General features: G+C 41.2%; 1 protein-coding gene across 46 annotated transcripts in view; it reads left to right on the top strand.

Moving 5' to 3' along the window:
• LOC140704068 (uncharacterized) overlaps nt 1-14,179 on the top strand; it is a 342,640-nt gene that overhangs the window by 72,677 nt on the left and 255,784 nt on the right. For 42 of the 46 annotated variants that reach the window (XR_013540248.1, XR_013540245.1, XR_012083172.2 and 39 more), the window contains exon 3: nt 2,654-2,802. The exons of the other annotated variants lie outside the window; for them this stretch is intronic. Coding sequence is in view for 1 of the 42 variants with exons in the window: in XM_078382889.1 (XP_078239015.1) it covers nt 2,654-2,802 (149 nt within the window). In the remaining 41 variants the exon portion in view is untranslated. The remainder of the gene's footprint in view (nt 1-2,653; nt 2,803-14,179) is intronic. 46 annotated transcript variants of the gene reach the window in all.

The raw sequence follows: 14,179 nt of genomic DNA, 5'->3' as shown, positions 1-14,179 counted from the left end.
CTGGGACAAAGCGACGCGAGCTCACTCCGTCATGTGGATTCAATCTTACGACTGCTGGTCTTCTGACCCTGCAGCACACAAAGGCTTCTGCGGTTTAGCCCGCAGCACCACCACGTCCCTTAATAAGATATTAGCATGGTTTAACAGCAGACTTGATGGGGTCCTAAAAAGGACCTGCGAAAATGAAGCAAATAGCAAACAAATTCTAGAAATTAAAAATGGCAAGCCTTGCAAACCTATGATAAAGCATGACCTATTTCAAGTAAAAATAGACAGGATTTGAAAATGCTAGTCAGGAAACCAGCCCAAGGATTAATGAGAGTATTAGATGACAAAGTAATAAAATGGACATGAAAGAAAAACAGGGACATTGTGAAGAGCTTACATTATTTTGTGCTCACTTCAGAACCTGCTGCAAGGATGCCCACACCTCTGCTATTTTTATTTCCCTCGAAGTCTCTGGTGATTGATTTTTATTAATACTTGCTCTGGCGCAATGTAAAATCATGGTGCACCACATCCTGGAAAACTTTTGAAATGTCTGCTGAGCCAGGAATTGATGATGAGTCATCTTTATTATTTGGAACATTCATCAAACATGTTCACTACCATGACTGGTTTAAAATACCAACTCATGGTCGCTTCATCATGTAAAACAGAGTGTGGGGAGAAGAAAAAGATAAGCAAAGATATTGCTGAAAACCTTTCTGGTTTCTTGGAGATTGGTAACCTTTTTCAAAGATATTATTGACTTTTTTTAAAAAATGCACTGAATGATCTGCATCCAGTGGAATCCGAAAACATGGCTCATGGTGTCTTCTCTGTGGATGCTGACAGCACCTTTAGATGTTATCTTTTGGAATGTGTGGATTCATTACAGTGGGGTCTTGACTTAAGAACGGCTTGAGTTAAGAACATTTTGACTTAAGAACCGCTCTCTTAGGAAAATATTGACTTGACTTAAGTACTTAGATTTGAGTTAAGAACTGAAAAAAACCCACGTGGGGGGCAGGGAAAGTGCAAAAAGTGAACTTTCAGTTAACTGTTGGCCAGTGAAAAGGGTGCCTGTCTGCTTCTTCACTCCTCCCAGCGTTTAGAGAGTGGATTGGGAGACAGTCTTCAGACTGCCTGGTACTGGACTGCCTGGACTGTATTTTCCCTGCCTTCCCCAAACCTTTCTTGACCTAAGAAAAAAAGAAACAAAATATCCCCCTCTAGTGGTCGAAGGCGGAATAGCAGCTTCCCATTAGTTTCTATGGACGGAAAAGAGCAGATACGGATTAAATGGTTTTCAATGCATTCCTATGGGAAATGCAGATTTGACTTGAGAACTTTTTGACTTGAGAACCGCCTTCCAATACGGATTAAGTTCTCAAGTCAACACCCCACTGTACTGTGTTTCTCCAGAATTCAAGTAACCGCTTCTCTTCCTCCAGCATCCAAAACTGGAGTGGCTACTTCGAAATAGCCCAAAAAAAGGGTAATGTTTCTGCAGGAGGAGAGGGTGAAAGAGGGTACTTCATCTGTCCCCAGGAACTACTGTTAACTACTGGAACAAATGCTTTATGAGGGCTAAACTCTGTCATGTGAGAGATTTGTGACTGGACCTCTGAATGCCATCCCCCCCCCCCAAATTTTTTTTCGCAGGGAGTGACAGTGTGGATCAGGGTAAAGCATTTTTGGAGTGTGTTGATCTTCTTCCCTTAACCTGGAAGCGGCTTTAATTCATGCTATTTTAAAGACACTACACCTCTTCCTAAGGGAGCCCATGGTGATACATAACATAATTAAAAATGCACCATTTATACATAATTAAAAACACCAGCCACAAAAGTAAACTGAAAACAGGGACCAACACACACCGTCTTATAGTAGGAGGGCATAGCCCCAGGTTACATCTCAAAATGTAAACATGGATGAAAAACATGGATGTTTTTAGTCGTTGTTTACATCTACAGGTCAAACAAGAAGACAGGGAAAGTTTAGAAAATTATTTTTTAAAGTAATCCCTAGCTGTTACTTGCCATATTGTCTGAAACATATTTTTTTGTCATGTCTTATTATAATGTATTTAAAAGTAAAACGTTCCATTGCTTGTTAGTTTCTCATTCCTTTTTTTTTGGGGGGGGGGTGAGCTTAAAGCTGATAAAATAAATAGAAAAAAGAGGCAGATTCCTCTAAGAATAACCCTAAAAGTTACTTAAATGGCTTAAATATTTTTAAATGTCTCTAGAAAATACACAAATATACCAGTAAGATCCCTGTTCTGTCTATACTGCCCAATGCCAGATACAAACTAGGGATATAAAGAATATAATGAATACTTGCAAAATTCTGTGTTCTCCTCTCTTTAGGATGGAACACCTCACTAAGGGGTTCTCAAGCCCTTTTCTTGCTCTCCAGGTAAGAGCAAGAAAAACACCATTAGTTTTTCTCATCAGGACTTGCCTCTCTTAAGAACTAGTCTCCTTTTCTTTTAAGAAGCTAAGTGCATACATAGAGGTTCAAAAGAATCCCTTCTGATGCTTATGATGCTTAAAAGCCTCCATAACATAGCATCTGTCATCATCATTTTCTGCAATTTGTTTTATTTGCACCCAAAAATAGTTTAAATTTTTCTTTTTTTTTTTTTTTGTTCTCTCCTCTTTTTCAGAGACCCACACAGTATTCTTCCTCTTTCAAGGCAAAGAGAATAATGTTGTGGTTCTTCATCCTTGCCTGCAATTATGGGACAACCAAGGATTTACATCTCTGCTACTAAGTTTCAGAACTAGTTGCCTGACGGATTGGTTTCCTAGTGAAGTAAGTGGATAATTCTGTTCAGGACTGCAACCCCTTCCCTCCTGGCCTTTTCTGATCCTTCTCCAACTATAACTAGCCAGACTGACTTTGTGAATAAGTCTATTTTTATGGGCTGGCTTGGCATTAACCAATACCCCTGGACTAAGAAAGGAAAGGTTGATGTGGCTGCCCAAGAATTTCTATTCAGGTGAGAGCAGTGGTTCCCATCCTTGGGTAACCCAGGTGTTCTTGGACTGTAACTCCCAGAACCCTTCATCTCTAGCTGTGCTGGCCATTTGCAGTCCAAGAATACCTGGATTACCAGGGCTCAGAACCACTGGATCAGAGCAGGGAGCAAAAAAATATGCCCAGTCTCGGGTTTTCGCTGTAGCAGTCAAAAATCCGATGAAGATTCAGACACGACTTAACGACTAAACAAGAACAACAAGTCAAAAGAGGCATTGCAAATAACTGTTTTCTGTTAGAAAGGCTTGCACCTCAGAGTTGTAAGCTTTTGTGGGAGTCACTTCAGCAGTGGCCTGTTTTAACCAGGTGGCTTTCTTGCCAGAGGGTGATTTCTGAAGTTTCCTGTCTAATTATAAGAAGATGGCTGTGTCCATGTCAGATACCTGCTTGGCATTCCATAAGCCCAATGTTCAAGGCCTGCTGTAGACCCAAGTCCTAACGGCAGCATGTATTTTCTCATACAGTAGTTGGATAATCGCTAATATATCCAAAAGGGATAACCTTGTTAGTTTCTAGTCTTTTACTTAGTTGGGGAAAAAAAACAAAGAGTTCTGTAACATCTTAAAGATGAAAAAGTTTTGCTGGGCATACGTACATGTTTGTCAGAACTGGGTAAATTTTTAAAACAAACTGGGCTAGTAATTTTTAATCCACAAGGGGCAAAAGCCCCTCCACTTGATCAGGACCTAACTGATCAAACTGATCCATGAGTTTAGTCAGCTTCCGTCGTTTAAATCGATATATTTCGCTGGGCCTGTAAGCTCTCTTGAAGGCAGAGAACCACTGATACACAAGAAGAGCTAGAAACAGAGTACAAAAAGTACAAAAGGTAAGGTGTATTTGTGTGAGAGAATCCATAGCATCAGAGAAATAAAATATTTGTTTAGTTAGTTGTTCAGACTTATACCCCACCCATTTTAGTGGACAAACCACTAATCTGGGCAGCTTCCAGAAAATAAAAAATTACAGCGTTTTTTTAAAAGAGGAACATATAAAACCAAAAACCCCTTTGGTGAACCATGGGCCAGCATAAACGTGTTACAAAATTAATATTACAAAGAGGTGAGGTTTGTAAAAACCGGGGGGGGAGGGGGAAGTTTTAACTTGCTTTTGGAAGTTCAGGAGGGTGGGGCTCAATCGCACCCCCACATGGATTGGGTCCCAGAGTGGGGCGGCCACACGCAGCCTCAAGTATTTGAAGATGCGGGGAGGTTGGGAGAATGACTTGAGGGAGAGGTGCTCTTGACTGCGAAAATAAAATAAATACAAAAGAAAAGGAAGAAAGGGCACCAGAGTTAGCATGGAAGTCAATTGTCTGCCATTTTGGGGCGGGGGGAGAGAGTGGATGGGTAAAATGGGGAAGGGAAGAGAGTGAAGTGAGCAAGACAAAGGGGAAAAGAGGAAAAGGGCAGGAGCAAAAGGTAAAGGCCACAATTTCAGGTGTGTGTGGCAGGACAGTATGTATACCCAGTATATCTCAATAAAAACTATCAGCAAATATCCTTCCCATGGACACAGATATTGGAATGATCTATTCAGATCTGCAGCCAAAAATAGAAGAATGACCCAGAACAATCAGAGACAATGCCACTGTGTGGAGGACCTATAAATATGTGCCAAATGAATTCATGTGTTTTCCATCTTTTTCCAGTTGCCCAAACAAATGCCTGCCATAACAGATGTCTGGCTCCCTTACTAGCCCACATTCCGATCCATTTTCGTTCACCGACAACTTTGAAGATGGGCCTTTACTGACCTCTGATAAATCTTGGCTTATGTTAATATTTATTCCATTTTGTCATGAGTCATTTCCTGTGGTGCTTGCTTACAAATACATTTGGAAAGACTATCTGTTCAAATTTTACATCCACCTATTGAGGCCTGAATAGGACCTTTCTAGATAAATAATTGAGTTTGTAAGATTCTGATCTATTTTTTTAAAGGAGAGATTTATATTTTTTTCTGTGGTCCCTCCAAAATTTGTCCAAATCACTGGGGAACAGTTATGAAGATGGTGAAGGGGGCAACCTTTTGGTAGAAGAATTGCCTGCTATCATGGGATCTTTTGCTGGATCTGCCTCCCAGATGTTCTTTGACCTCTGCCACCATCCTCCTTTCCAATTGGCTATGCTGGATACTGCTGACAGGAGCTGAAGTCAAAACAACATCTGGAAGGCAACACAATTCCTAGCCATGCTATAGGACAGCGGCTTATATGCCACTGCTCAGATAAGTTAATTTACTTCCTGCTTATATACCATGTTTCCCCGAAAATAAGACAGGGGCTTATATTAATTTTTGCTCCAAAAAAAGGCATTAGGGCTTATTTTCAGGGGATGTTTTATTTTACAGTCATGTCATCTTCTGGTTGCTGCACAATGGTGGACGGCGGGGTTTCACTTCACTGGGGCTAATTTTTGGGATAGGGCTTATATTACGAGCATCCTGAAAAATCATACTAGGGCTTATTTTCAGGTTAGGTCTTATTTTTGGGGAAACAGGATAATGTTACATCCCAGGAGGATATTCCAGCTCAAATGATTTGATTTCATGTCGTTTTCTTAGTAACAGAATTCGTCCCCCTTCCCTGTTCTGTACATCTGCAAACTGAGATGCCCCTTAGCTTTAATTTGCATAATGTTTCTCATATAGGGATTTGTCATGATTACATTTGCAGAGTGCAGTACGTTACTAAAATGAGTTTATGGGTGTGAATTAGTCATCACTCAGGATACCAATGGTAAGTTGAAAGGGAAAAAGTTGTTTAGTGTTCCAAGATATCAATTCAAGAGAAAACGGGGTATAAACCAAAAAGTGAATACAGAAGTCACGTGTATTTGCATTCATGTGTTTGGAAGGGTGCAGAAGGTTGACATGAAGGTAACTTCACAATTGGCTTTCCTGTGCAAACTAAAGAGAACAAAGAATTAAGCCGTGTCCTTGAAGAAACATCAGTAACATAAGGTTCAATGCAGTGATCCCTGTGGCACAGTGGTTAAATGGCAGTACTGCAGTCAAGCCTCCACTCATGATTTGATCCTAGTTCTTTAGCACTACAGGGCAGTAACAAGAATGGTCATCTACAAAAATCAAGATGGTCAAGATACTTATACTGTACTTATCAAATTTCCAGGTGACACAAAATTGGGTGGAATAGCTAATACCTCGGAAGATGGGAACAAAATTTTTAAAAAAGATATATATTTATTTATCCATTTGACTTGTATGTCGCCCGCACTCTGCAAGAGCAAATCTTGATTTACTTGAGCAATGGGCTGAAAATAATAGAATGAAATTTAACAGGAATAAGTGGAACGTTCTATACCTAGAGGGGAAACCCCCCCCACAAATGCACAGTTACAAGATGAAGGAAACTTGGCCCAGCAATACTATAAGTGAGAAGGATCTTGGAATTGTTGTGGATCACAAGCTAAATATGGACCAACATTGTGATGTGGCTTGCAAAAAAAGGAAAATGCTACTTTAGGATGAGTTAAAAGAAGCATAGTCCCCAAATCTGTGAGGTACCAGTCACCCTCTGTTCAGCACTGGTTAGGCCTCACCTAGAGTACTGTGTCCAAGTCTGGATACCACACTTTAAGAAGAATACCGACAAACTGCAGCAAGTTCAGAAGAGGGCAACAAGATGATCCAGGGACTGGAAACCAAGTTCTGTGAGGAAAGACTGAAAGAACTGGGCATGTTTAGCCTTGAGAAAAGAAGAGTGAGAGGAGATATGGTAGCACTTTTCAAGTACAGTGGTGCCTCGCATAGCGAGGTTAATCCATTCAGGATTAACCCTCGCTATGTGAAAACATCGCTAAACGGAACGTAAAAACCCATTGGAACGCATTAAACATTGTTTAATGCATTCCAATGGGCCCTAAACTTACAGTTCAGCGAAGTTTCCTCCATAGCGGCAGCCATTTTCGCGCCCTCGGTAAGCGAGGGGAGGGCGCGAAAACGCTGTGCATGGCCATTTTGGGGCTTCCGGCAGCAATTTTGGAACCGCCTAACAGCTGATCCACGGGCATCGCAAAGCGAAGATCAGTAAGCGAAACGCTATGCGAGTTTTGCCCATTGCGACTGTCTGTATGCCTCCGCATTAGCGATCCCGAAAAAGGGATCGCTATGCGGATTCGTCGTTATACGGTGCGCTCGTTAAGCGAGGCACCACTGTACTTGAAAGGTAGTTGTCCAGAGGAGGAGCAGGATCTGCTCTTGATCATCCCAGAGTGCAGGTACGCATATGAATGGGCTCACATTTTAGGAAGCCAGAATTCGGCTCAATATCAGGAAAAGCTTCTTAACTTAGAGCAGCACTACAATGCAACCAACTACCTCAGGAGGTGGTGAGCGCTCCGGTGCTGGAGGCATTCGAAAGAAAATTAGTCAACTCTCTGTCAGATCTACTTTGATTTGGATTCCTACATTGAGCAGGGGATTGGACTTGATAGCCTTATAAGCTCCTTCCAACTCCATTATTCTATGATTTTGTGATCAACTTTAGATTCATGCATCCTCATCCGCAGACAGAAATATCAATATAAAGTAAATGCCTGGTGTGTTTGAATACCACACACACAATCCTACCAGTCTGAGATGATGGATCATACAAGGGGAGCTCATTCATTCAGCTAGTTTTGAGAGAAAGTTGGATATGAATCAGAATAATTCTTTATTGCCGCCTGTGTATGTACTCAAGGTTTCTTGTGAACCTCTGCCACTCTTGTACAAAGAATGCAGTGCTAGTGTGGCAGTAGATTACTGCGGTTACGCTGTGTGTGTTTAGTGAAACATATCATTTATAATGCTGTTTCTTCTGACAAGGTAAGGAAGCTGAATATATCTCATCGTCGTTTAGTGGTTTAGTCGTGTCCGACTCTTCATGACCCCATGGACCAGAGGACGCCAGGCCCTCCTATCTTCCACCGCCTCCCGTAGTTGTGTCAATTTAATGTTGGTTGCTTCGCAGACACTGTCCAGCCATCTCATCCTCTGTCGTCCCCTTCTCCTCTTGCCATCACACTTTCCTAACATCAAGGTCTATTCCAAGGAGTCTTCTCTTCTCATGAGATGGCCAAAGTACTGGAGCCTCAGCTTCAGGATCTGTCCTTCCAGGGAGCACTCAGGGTTGATTTCCTTTAGAATTGATAGGTTTGTTCTCCTTCTAGTCCAGGGGACTCTCAAAAGCCTCCTCCAGTACCACAATTCAAAGGCATCAATTCTTCGGCAGTCTGCTTTCTTTATGATCCAGCTCTTCCTTCCTTACATTGCTACTGGAAAAACCTTAGCTTTGACTATTCGGACTTCTGTTGACAAGGTGATGTCGCTGCTTTTTAAGATGCTGTCAAGGTTTGTCATCGCTTTCCTCCCAAGAAGCAGGCATCTTTTAATTTCGTGGCTGCTGTCTCCATCTGCAGTGATCATGGAGCCCAAGAAAGTAAAATCTGTCACTGCCTCCATATCTTCCCCTTCAATTTCCCAGGAGGTGATGGGACCAGTGGCCATGATCTTAGTTTTTTTGATGTTGAGTTTCAGGCCGTTTTTTGCACTCTCCTCTTTCACCCTCATTACAAGGTTCTTTAATTCCTCCTCATTTTCTGCCATCAGAGTGGCATCATCTGCATATCGGAGGTTGTTGATATTTCTTCCGGCAATCTTAATTCCGGCTTGGGATTCCTCCAGTCCAGCCTTCCTCATGATGTATTCTGCATATAAATTAAATAAGCCGAGGGACAATATACAGCCTTGTCGTACTCCTTTCCCAATTTTGAACCAATCAGTTGTTCCAGATCCAGTTCTAACTGTTGCTTCCTGTCCCACATATATGTTTCTCAGGAGATATCTACCTCTGTTAAAAACCCAACTCTAGAAAGATGTCATAGAGAAAACAGTTACTTAAAAATTAAGTTTAAAAAAGCAATTTATACAAAGATCAGCAGGCCTTATTGGGTCATTCCTTTTATATTTTATAGTTCTGTCTCTACTGCCTATACTTCTTTCTGCAGCTGGATTCTGGGGTATGGTTGAAGGGATTTATTTATTTTTTTGGTAGGGTAGTCATCTATATTGCATGAAACTCAGCCACATATACTTCAGTCCTTCAGAATATTTGGAAAGGACTGGTGTTTTCAGATCCAGATTTTCTTGGCATCACTTTATTAAAGTACCTGCAAAAAAAAAGGCCCCCAAGATACCCCCCCCCCAAAAAACCTTTCACATCCATCTGGCTGGGTTACATGAGAACTGCCTACATTATGTCCACTGCAATAAAAACAGGGATAAAAACAAACCCCCTGTCAACTAAGAGATAAGGCTATCTATATTTATTGCTGGGTTTTTTTAAGCGATGGAGCAACTTTTCCGCTGAAACAGAATTTACTCTTTTACTTTTTCATAGCCCACTAAACTTCACATGCTAGGAGCTGCATCTACTTGGAAGTAAGTCCAGATAAACTCAGCAGGACATGTTTGTGAATAAAATTTAAGCTGATGTACTGGCCGTATATCTTTATTGTTTTATCATTCTTTTCTTGCTGCAGTGGTTCCTAATATATTATAGCGTAAAAGTCATGCAATAGCACACAAATGTGTTTTTTCCTTCTTTTTTTCTTTTGGATACAAATCATAGCAAAAGGCATTCATGCAGGTAATGGTATGTGGACCTTACTCATAATGTAGAACAGACTTCTGAATCTAACGGACTTGGGCTTTCACCAGATCTTTGCAATCCAGGCGTCAGAGTTCATAGAAATCTGTAGCGTAGATATTTCTGTCCTAGATGCTGTTACTAAATTCCCTGCTCCATGCACATTTTCAAGACAGCTTTGGCTAAGAGGTTAGCATAATATGATAACATTAGCTCTCCTGAAATATGATACCATTCGCTCTCCTGCTCATGTAGAAATTTGCAGTACTTATAGTAGCAGAATGTAGCAGGGTGATAAGGTGAACTTTTGGTTAGAATTAGGAGTAATTGCAAAAGAAGCTTGTTGCAAAGTAAAAGGAAAAACCTACAGTTATTGTTCCAAGAAATTTATTCAGGATAAAATAGGTTAAAAAAATATAGATTTCAATACAGAAGCCTCTAGAACTGGCTTTGTTTGTGCACAGGTATGCAGCGGCCCAATATGTAGGCACTTTCCTGGTTGGTGCTCCATTGCAGAAAAAGATCAACAAAGAATAAAAATTGTTTCCTTCAAAAAAGGGGGAAATGATTTATAAGAGATGGGAAGTTTTTTTTCTTAAATTTATAAATGTTATTAGATCACAGAGGAATATAGTCAAAATAACCAAATCAATAAATTAAAGAGAAAAGGCAATCTGAAAGATATATTAGTTACATATTGAAAAATACCGTAAAATAGATATTTAAGATAAATAAAGAACTGTGTGTAGATTAAAACACTCATATCTACGTATAGAAAAAACGAAGCATGGACATAGTTTATAAGATTTTAAAAGTATTGATTTAAATGTTGTCTATACCAGTGGTTCCCAACTGCAGACCAGTTGGGGGAAATGGCAGGCTTGTGCAGGGGGCGTATCGCGCTCGCGAAGGTGTCGTGTTTGTGCACATGCATGGGGGCGCATTGCACTTGTGCGCATGCATGTGTTGCACTTGTGGGGGGCAGGAGATCTGTGTCCACGGCCTGGTCCAGCCTAGGCTGCAGACCGCTGCCGGGTTGCGGACTGGGGGTTGGGGACCCCTGGTCTATACTACATAATTCTAGAGAGGCGTGTATGTCAGTGGTGGAAGTGTGTTTGCATGAATCCTAAGAAGCTAAGGTGAAAAAATTATTTTTCCATCAGTGCTAATTGTCCTGATAACCAGAGATATTGTCAAATGATTTCCAAATTTCCAATTTTGTATCTATGTTTATTTATTTAAAATATTTCTATCCCACCTTTCTCCTTAAAAGGGCCCAAGGTGGCTCACATAATTCAAAACTAGATTTCAAAGCTAAAAACTAAGTATACAGACATTTAAAAGAATTAAATAAATACTATATTAAAATGGTAAATGAAATAAATGCAGTGGTGCCTCGCTTAATGGGCGCCCCGTTTAACGATGAAATCGCATAGCGACAAAGATTTTGCAATCGCATTGCAATGTTTTAAATAGGGAAAAATCGCTTTGTGATGATCGGTACCCTGTTTTGCTTCCCGATCATCACAAAGCAATGATCTTTTAACAGCTGATCGGCGATTCCAAAATGGCTGCCGGGTAAAAAAAATGGCTGCCCACTGTTTTCTGGGATGGATTCCTCATTTACTGGGAAACGAAAATGGCCGCTGTATGGAGGATTTTCGTTTCAAGGTGAGTCTGAAGCCCATAGGAACGCATTGAAGGGGTTTCAATGCATTCCTATGGGCTTTTTTCATTCGCATAGCGACGAAATCGCTTTGCAGCAATTTTTGTTGCACCGATTATCATCGCTATGCGAGGCACCACTGTATTAAAAAAACATTTAAAACAACAATCAATTCAGAAATACCTCTCAGACCACCAGTCATTAAGGAGACACCTGCCTGAAGAGAAAGGTCTTTGCCTGCCTGTGGAAGGACAGCAAAGATGGAGCCAGCCTAGCTTCCTGTGGGAGGGAGTTCCAGAGTCTGGGAGCAGCAACAGAGAAGGCCCTCTCCTGTCTCCTCACCAGGTGCACCTATGAGTGTGGTGGGAACAAAACAAAGCCTCCCCTGATGATCTTAATGCTCAGGCAGGCTCCTAGATAGATTGGACCCAAGCCATTTAAGGCTTTATAGGTTAAAACCAGCACTTTGAAGTGTGCCAGGAAACAGATCAGCAGCCAGTGCAGCTGCTATAACAGGGGGGGTTATAGGTTCCCTGTAACCAGTCCCAGATAACAATCTGGCTGCAGCATTTTGGACCCTTTGGAACTTCTGAACAGTTTCCAAAGGCAGCCTCATGTAGAGCGTGTTATAGTAATCCAGCTGAGATGTAACTCAGACATGTGTCACTGAGGCCAGATCAGACTTCTCAAGAAACATATGCAGCTGGTGCACTAGTTTTGATTGCAGAGGCACTCCTGGCCATTGCTGAAACCTGGCATTCAGGTTTAGAGACGAATCCAGGAACACCCCATTCTTTAGCTTAGATAGGGAGTGTGTTTCCGTGTTAGGCCCTGGTCACACGAGGAAATGTTATTTAGTTATCCACCAGTTATGTTGTTTTTTTTTCCCCCTGGATACATGACGCAGAGTCAAGACTGAGACTTTTTCCCGGCTAGCGGTGTAACATTTCCCCATCGCCAGGAGGGTTGTGTTATTTTGTACCTTTGTTGTACCGATGCATTCCTTACGGGGATTGCCTATGTGCATGACCTGTCCCACTACTTTTCAGAATTGAAGCCAGGAAGATGGCCGCCATTACGTGCAGTGAGTGCTCACTGGAAGGACAGATCCTGAAGCTGAGGCTCCAATACTTTGGCCATCTCATGAGAAGAGAAGACTCCCTGGAAAAGACCCTGATGTTAGGAAAGTGTGAAGGCAGGAGGAGAAGGGGACGACAGAGGACAAGATGGCTGAACAGTGTCATCGAAGCTACCAACATAAATTTGACACAACTCTGGGAGGCAGTGGAAGACAGGAGGGTGTGGCATGCTCTGGTCCATGGGGTCACAAAAGAGTCGGACATGACTTAACGACTAGACAACAACACAAGCTTTTTGCCTCTAAACAATATTTTGGCATAGAGAAATTAGGAGATCTGAGTAGCCCAGATTGTGGAGATCAAAAAACTCGACCTCATTCTAAGAGTGACATGAGAAGGAGGTGGTGGCTTTGTGGATAGTAAGAGTTTAGCAATCCAAGCCATAAATTGTTAGCTGCAACCTAATTGTGTGAGGAGTTCCAGAGGCAAGTTCAAAACAGTAAATCTGTCAATAGGCAAAAGGGACTCAGAATATCCTTCAAGACCACTGATGTGGACTCGGCCTAGAATCATTCAGACATAAACATGTTTAACCAAGATGTCTTAGATGGGCAGTTCTTTCACTTGACACATAAAACAGTTATTGAACATGGCCTGAGACTGTAATAAAGCCTTACCTAGAATTACTTGTTTGAAATGTGATATCAGCCTGTCTGAACGTGTGGCACAGAAGAACATCTGCATGTTATGTCAAAACTGCACTTTCTCAATAATCAAAACTTATTTTGGTAACGTGTGATTTTTCTCCCATATAGCAGTCACCACTGTTTGTTTTCATGTGCAACAGGATTCTGTAGAAAGAGATTCTTCTGATGCAACTGTTACTATATATATATTGTCTGTGCTGTATGCACAAGACAGAACTTACAAAAATTAGTTTTTAAGACTATGACTCCCAGAATCCTCCATCTCCTACTGACTGTGCAGTCCTGGAAGATTCTTGACGTTTTAATCCCAAAAACTAGCTTCTCCGTGCTCCGTAACAAGCTCAGGGGCAGCTGGATGTTAACCAAAGCTGAGTTGTCCTTATGACTTTACTACTTCCAGGACTTTTATATTTGCCTTTTCTTTTGGCTAATATAATTTCTCCATAGAGTTCCCCCTCTCCCCAATGATCTGTGGCAAGCGTACATTCTTTTCATGAATTAATTTGCCCTTACAAAGCATAATGTCAGCATCTTTTTATTCCCTTTTGTGCTTGACATTTAATAGTTTTTTTGTTTTCCATGGCAAAAGATACTGCTCTGTTATTTAGGTAGTACAGAAAGAGAGGGGAAGGTTAAGCCAAAAGCATTTTAAAAAATCATAACTGCAATTAAATGTCAGCTGATCGGCTTTTAGAAAACAGTCGGCTTCTTTTTCCTTCTCCGCTCGCCTTCCTTCAAAGTGCTGTAATTTAGCAGGAAGCCAAAGCTGCAAATGAAGCACTTGTTTCATGCAGACAGATTTTCACAAATGTGTTATTGGTTATTCAAAGGCCAAAAAAGGAGAGAGGTGAAACATGAACTGTCTCTCCTCCCCATTGCGGGTCCATTAAGTTATGGAGACAATATTGTAATGCTTAGTTGGCATATTTATTGCAAGATGTATCTCATTATGATATAGTAGAGAAATAAGTACTTGTAATGAACCAATTACCAAGGAGGCAGCTATTCAGTTTGGACTATTGCCCCCATTTCATAGATGGGTAAGCAA

Source organism: Pogona vitticeps, chromosome 1 (assembly GCF_051106095.1).
Source record: "Pogona vitticeps strain Pit_001003342236 chromosome 1, PviZW2.1, whole genome shotgun sequence".
NCBI classification, from domain to species: Eukaryota; Metazoa; Chordata; class Lepidosauria; order Squamata; family Agamidae; genus Pogona; species Pogona vitticeps.
Note: the sequence above shows the minus strand (reverse complement) of the source record. Positions and strands in the feature narration are given on the sequence as shown.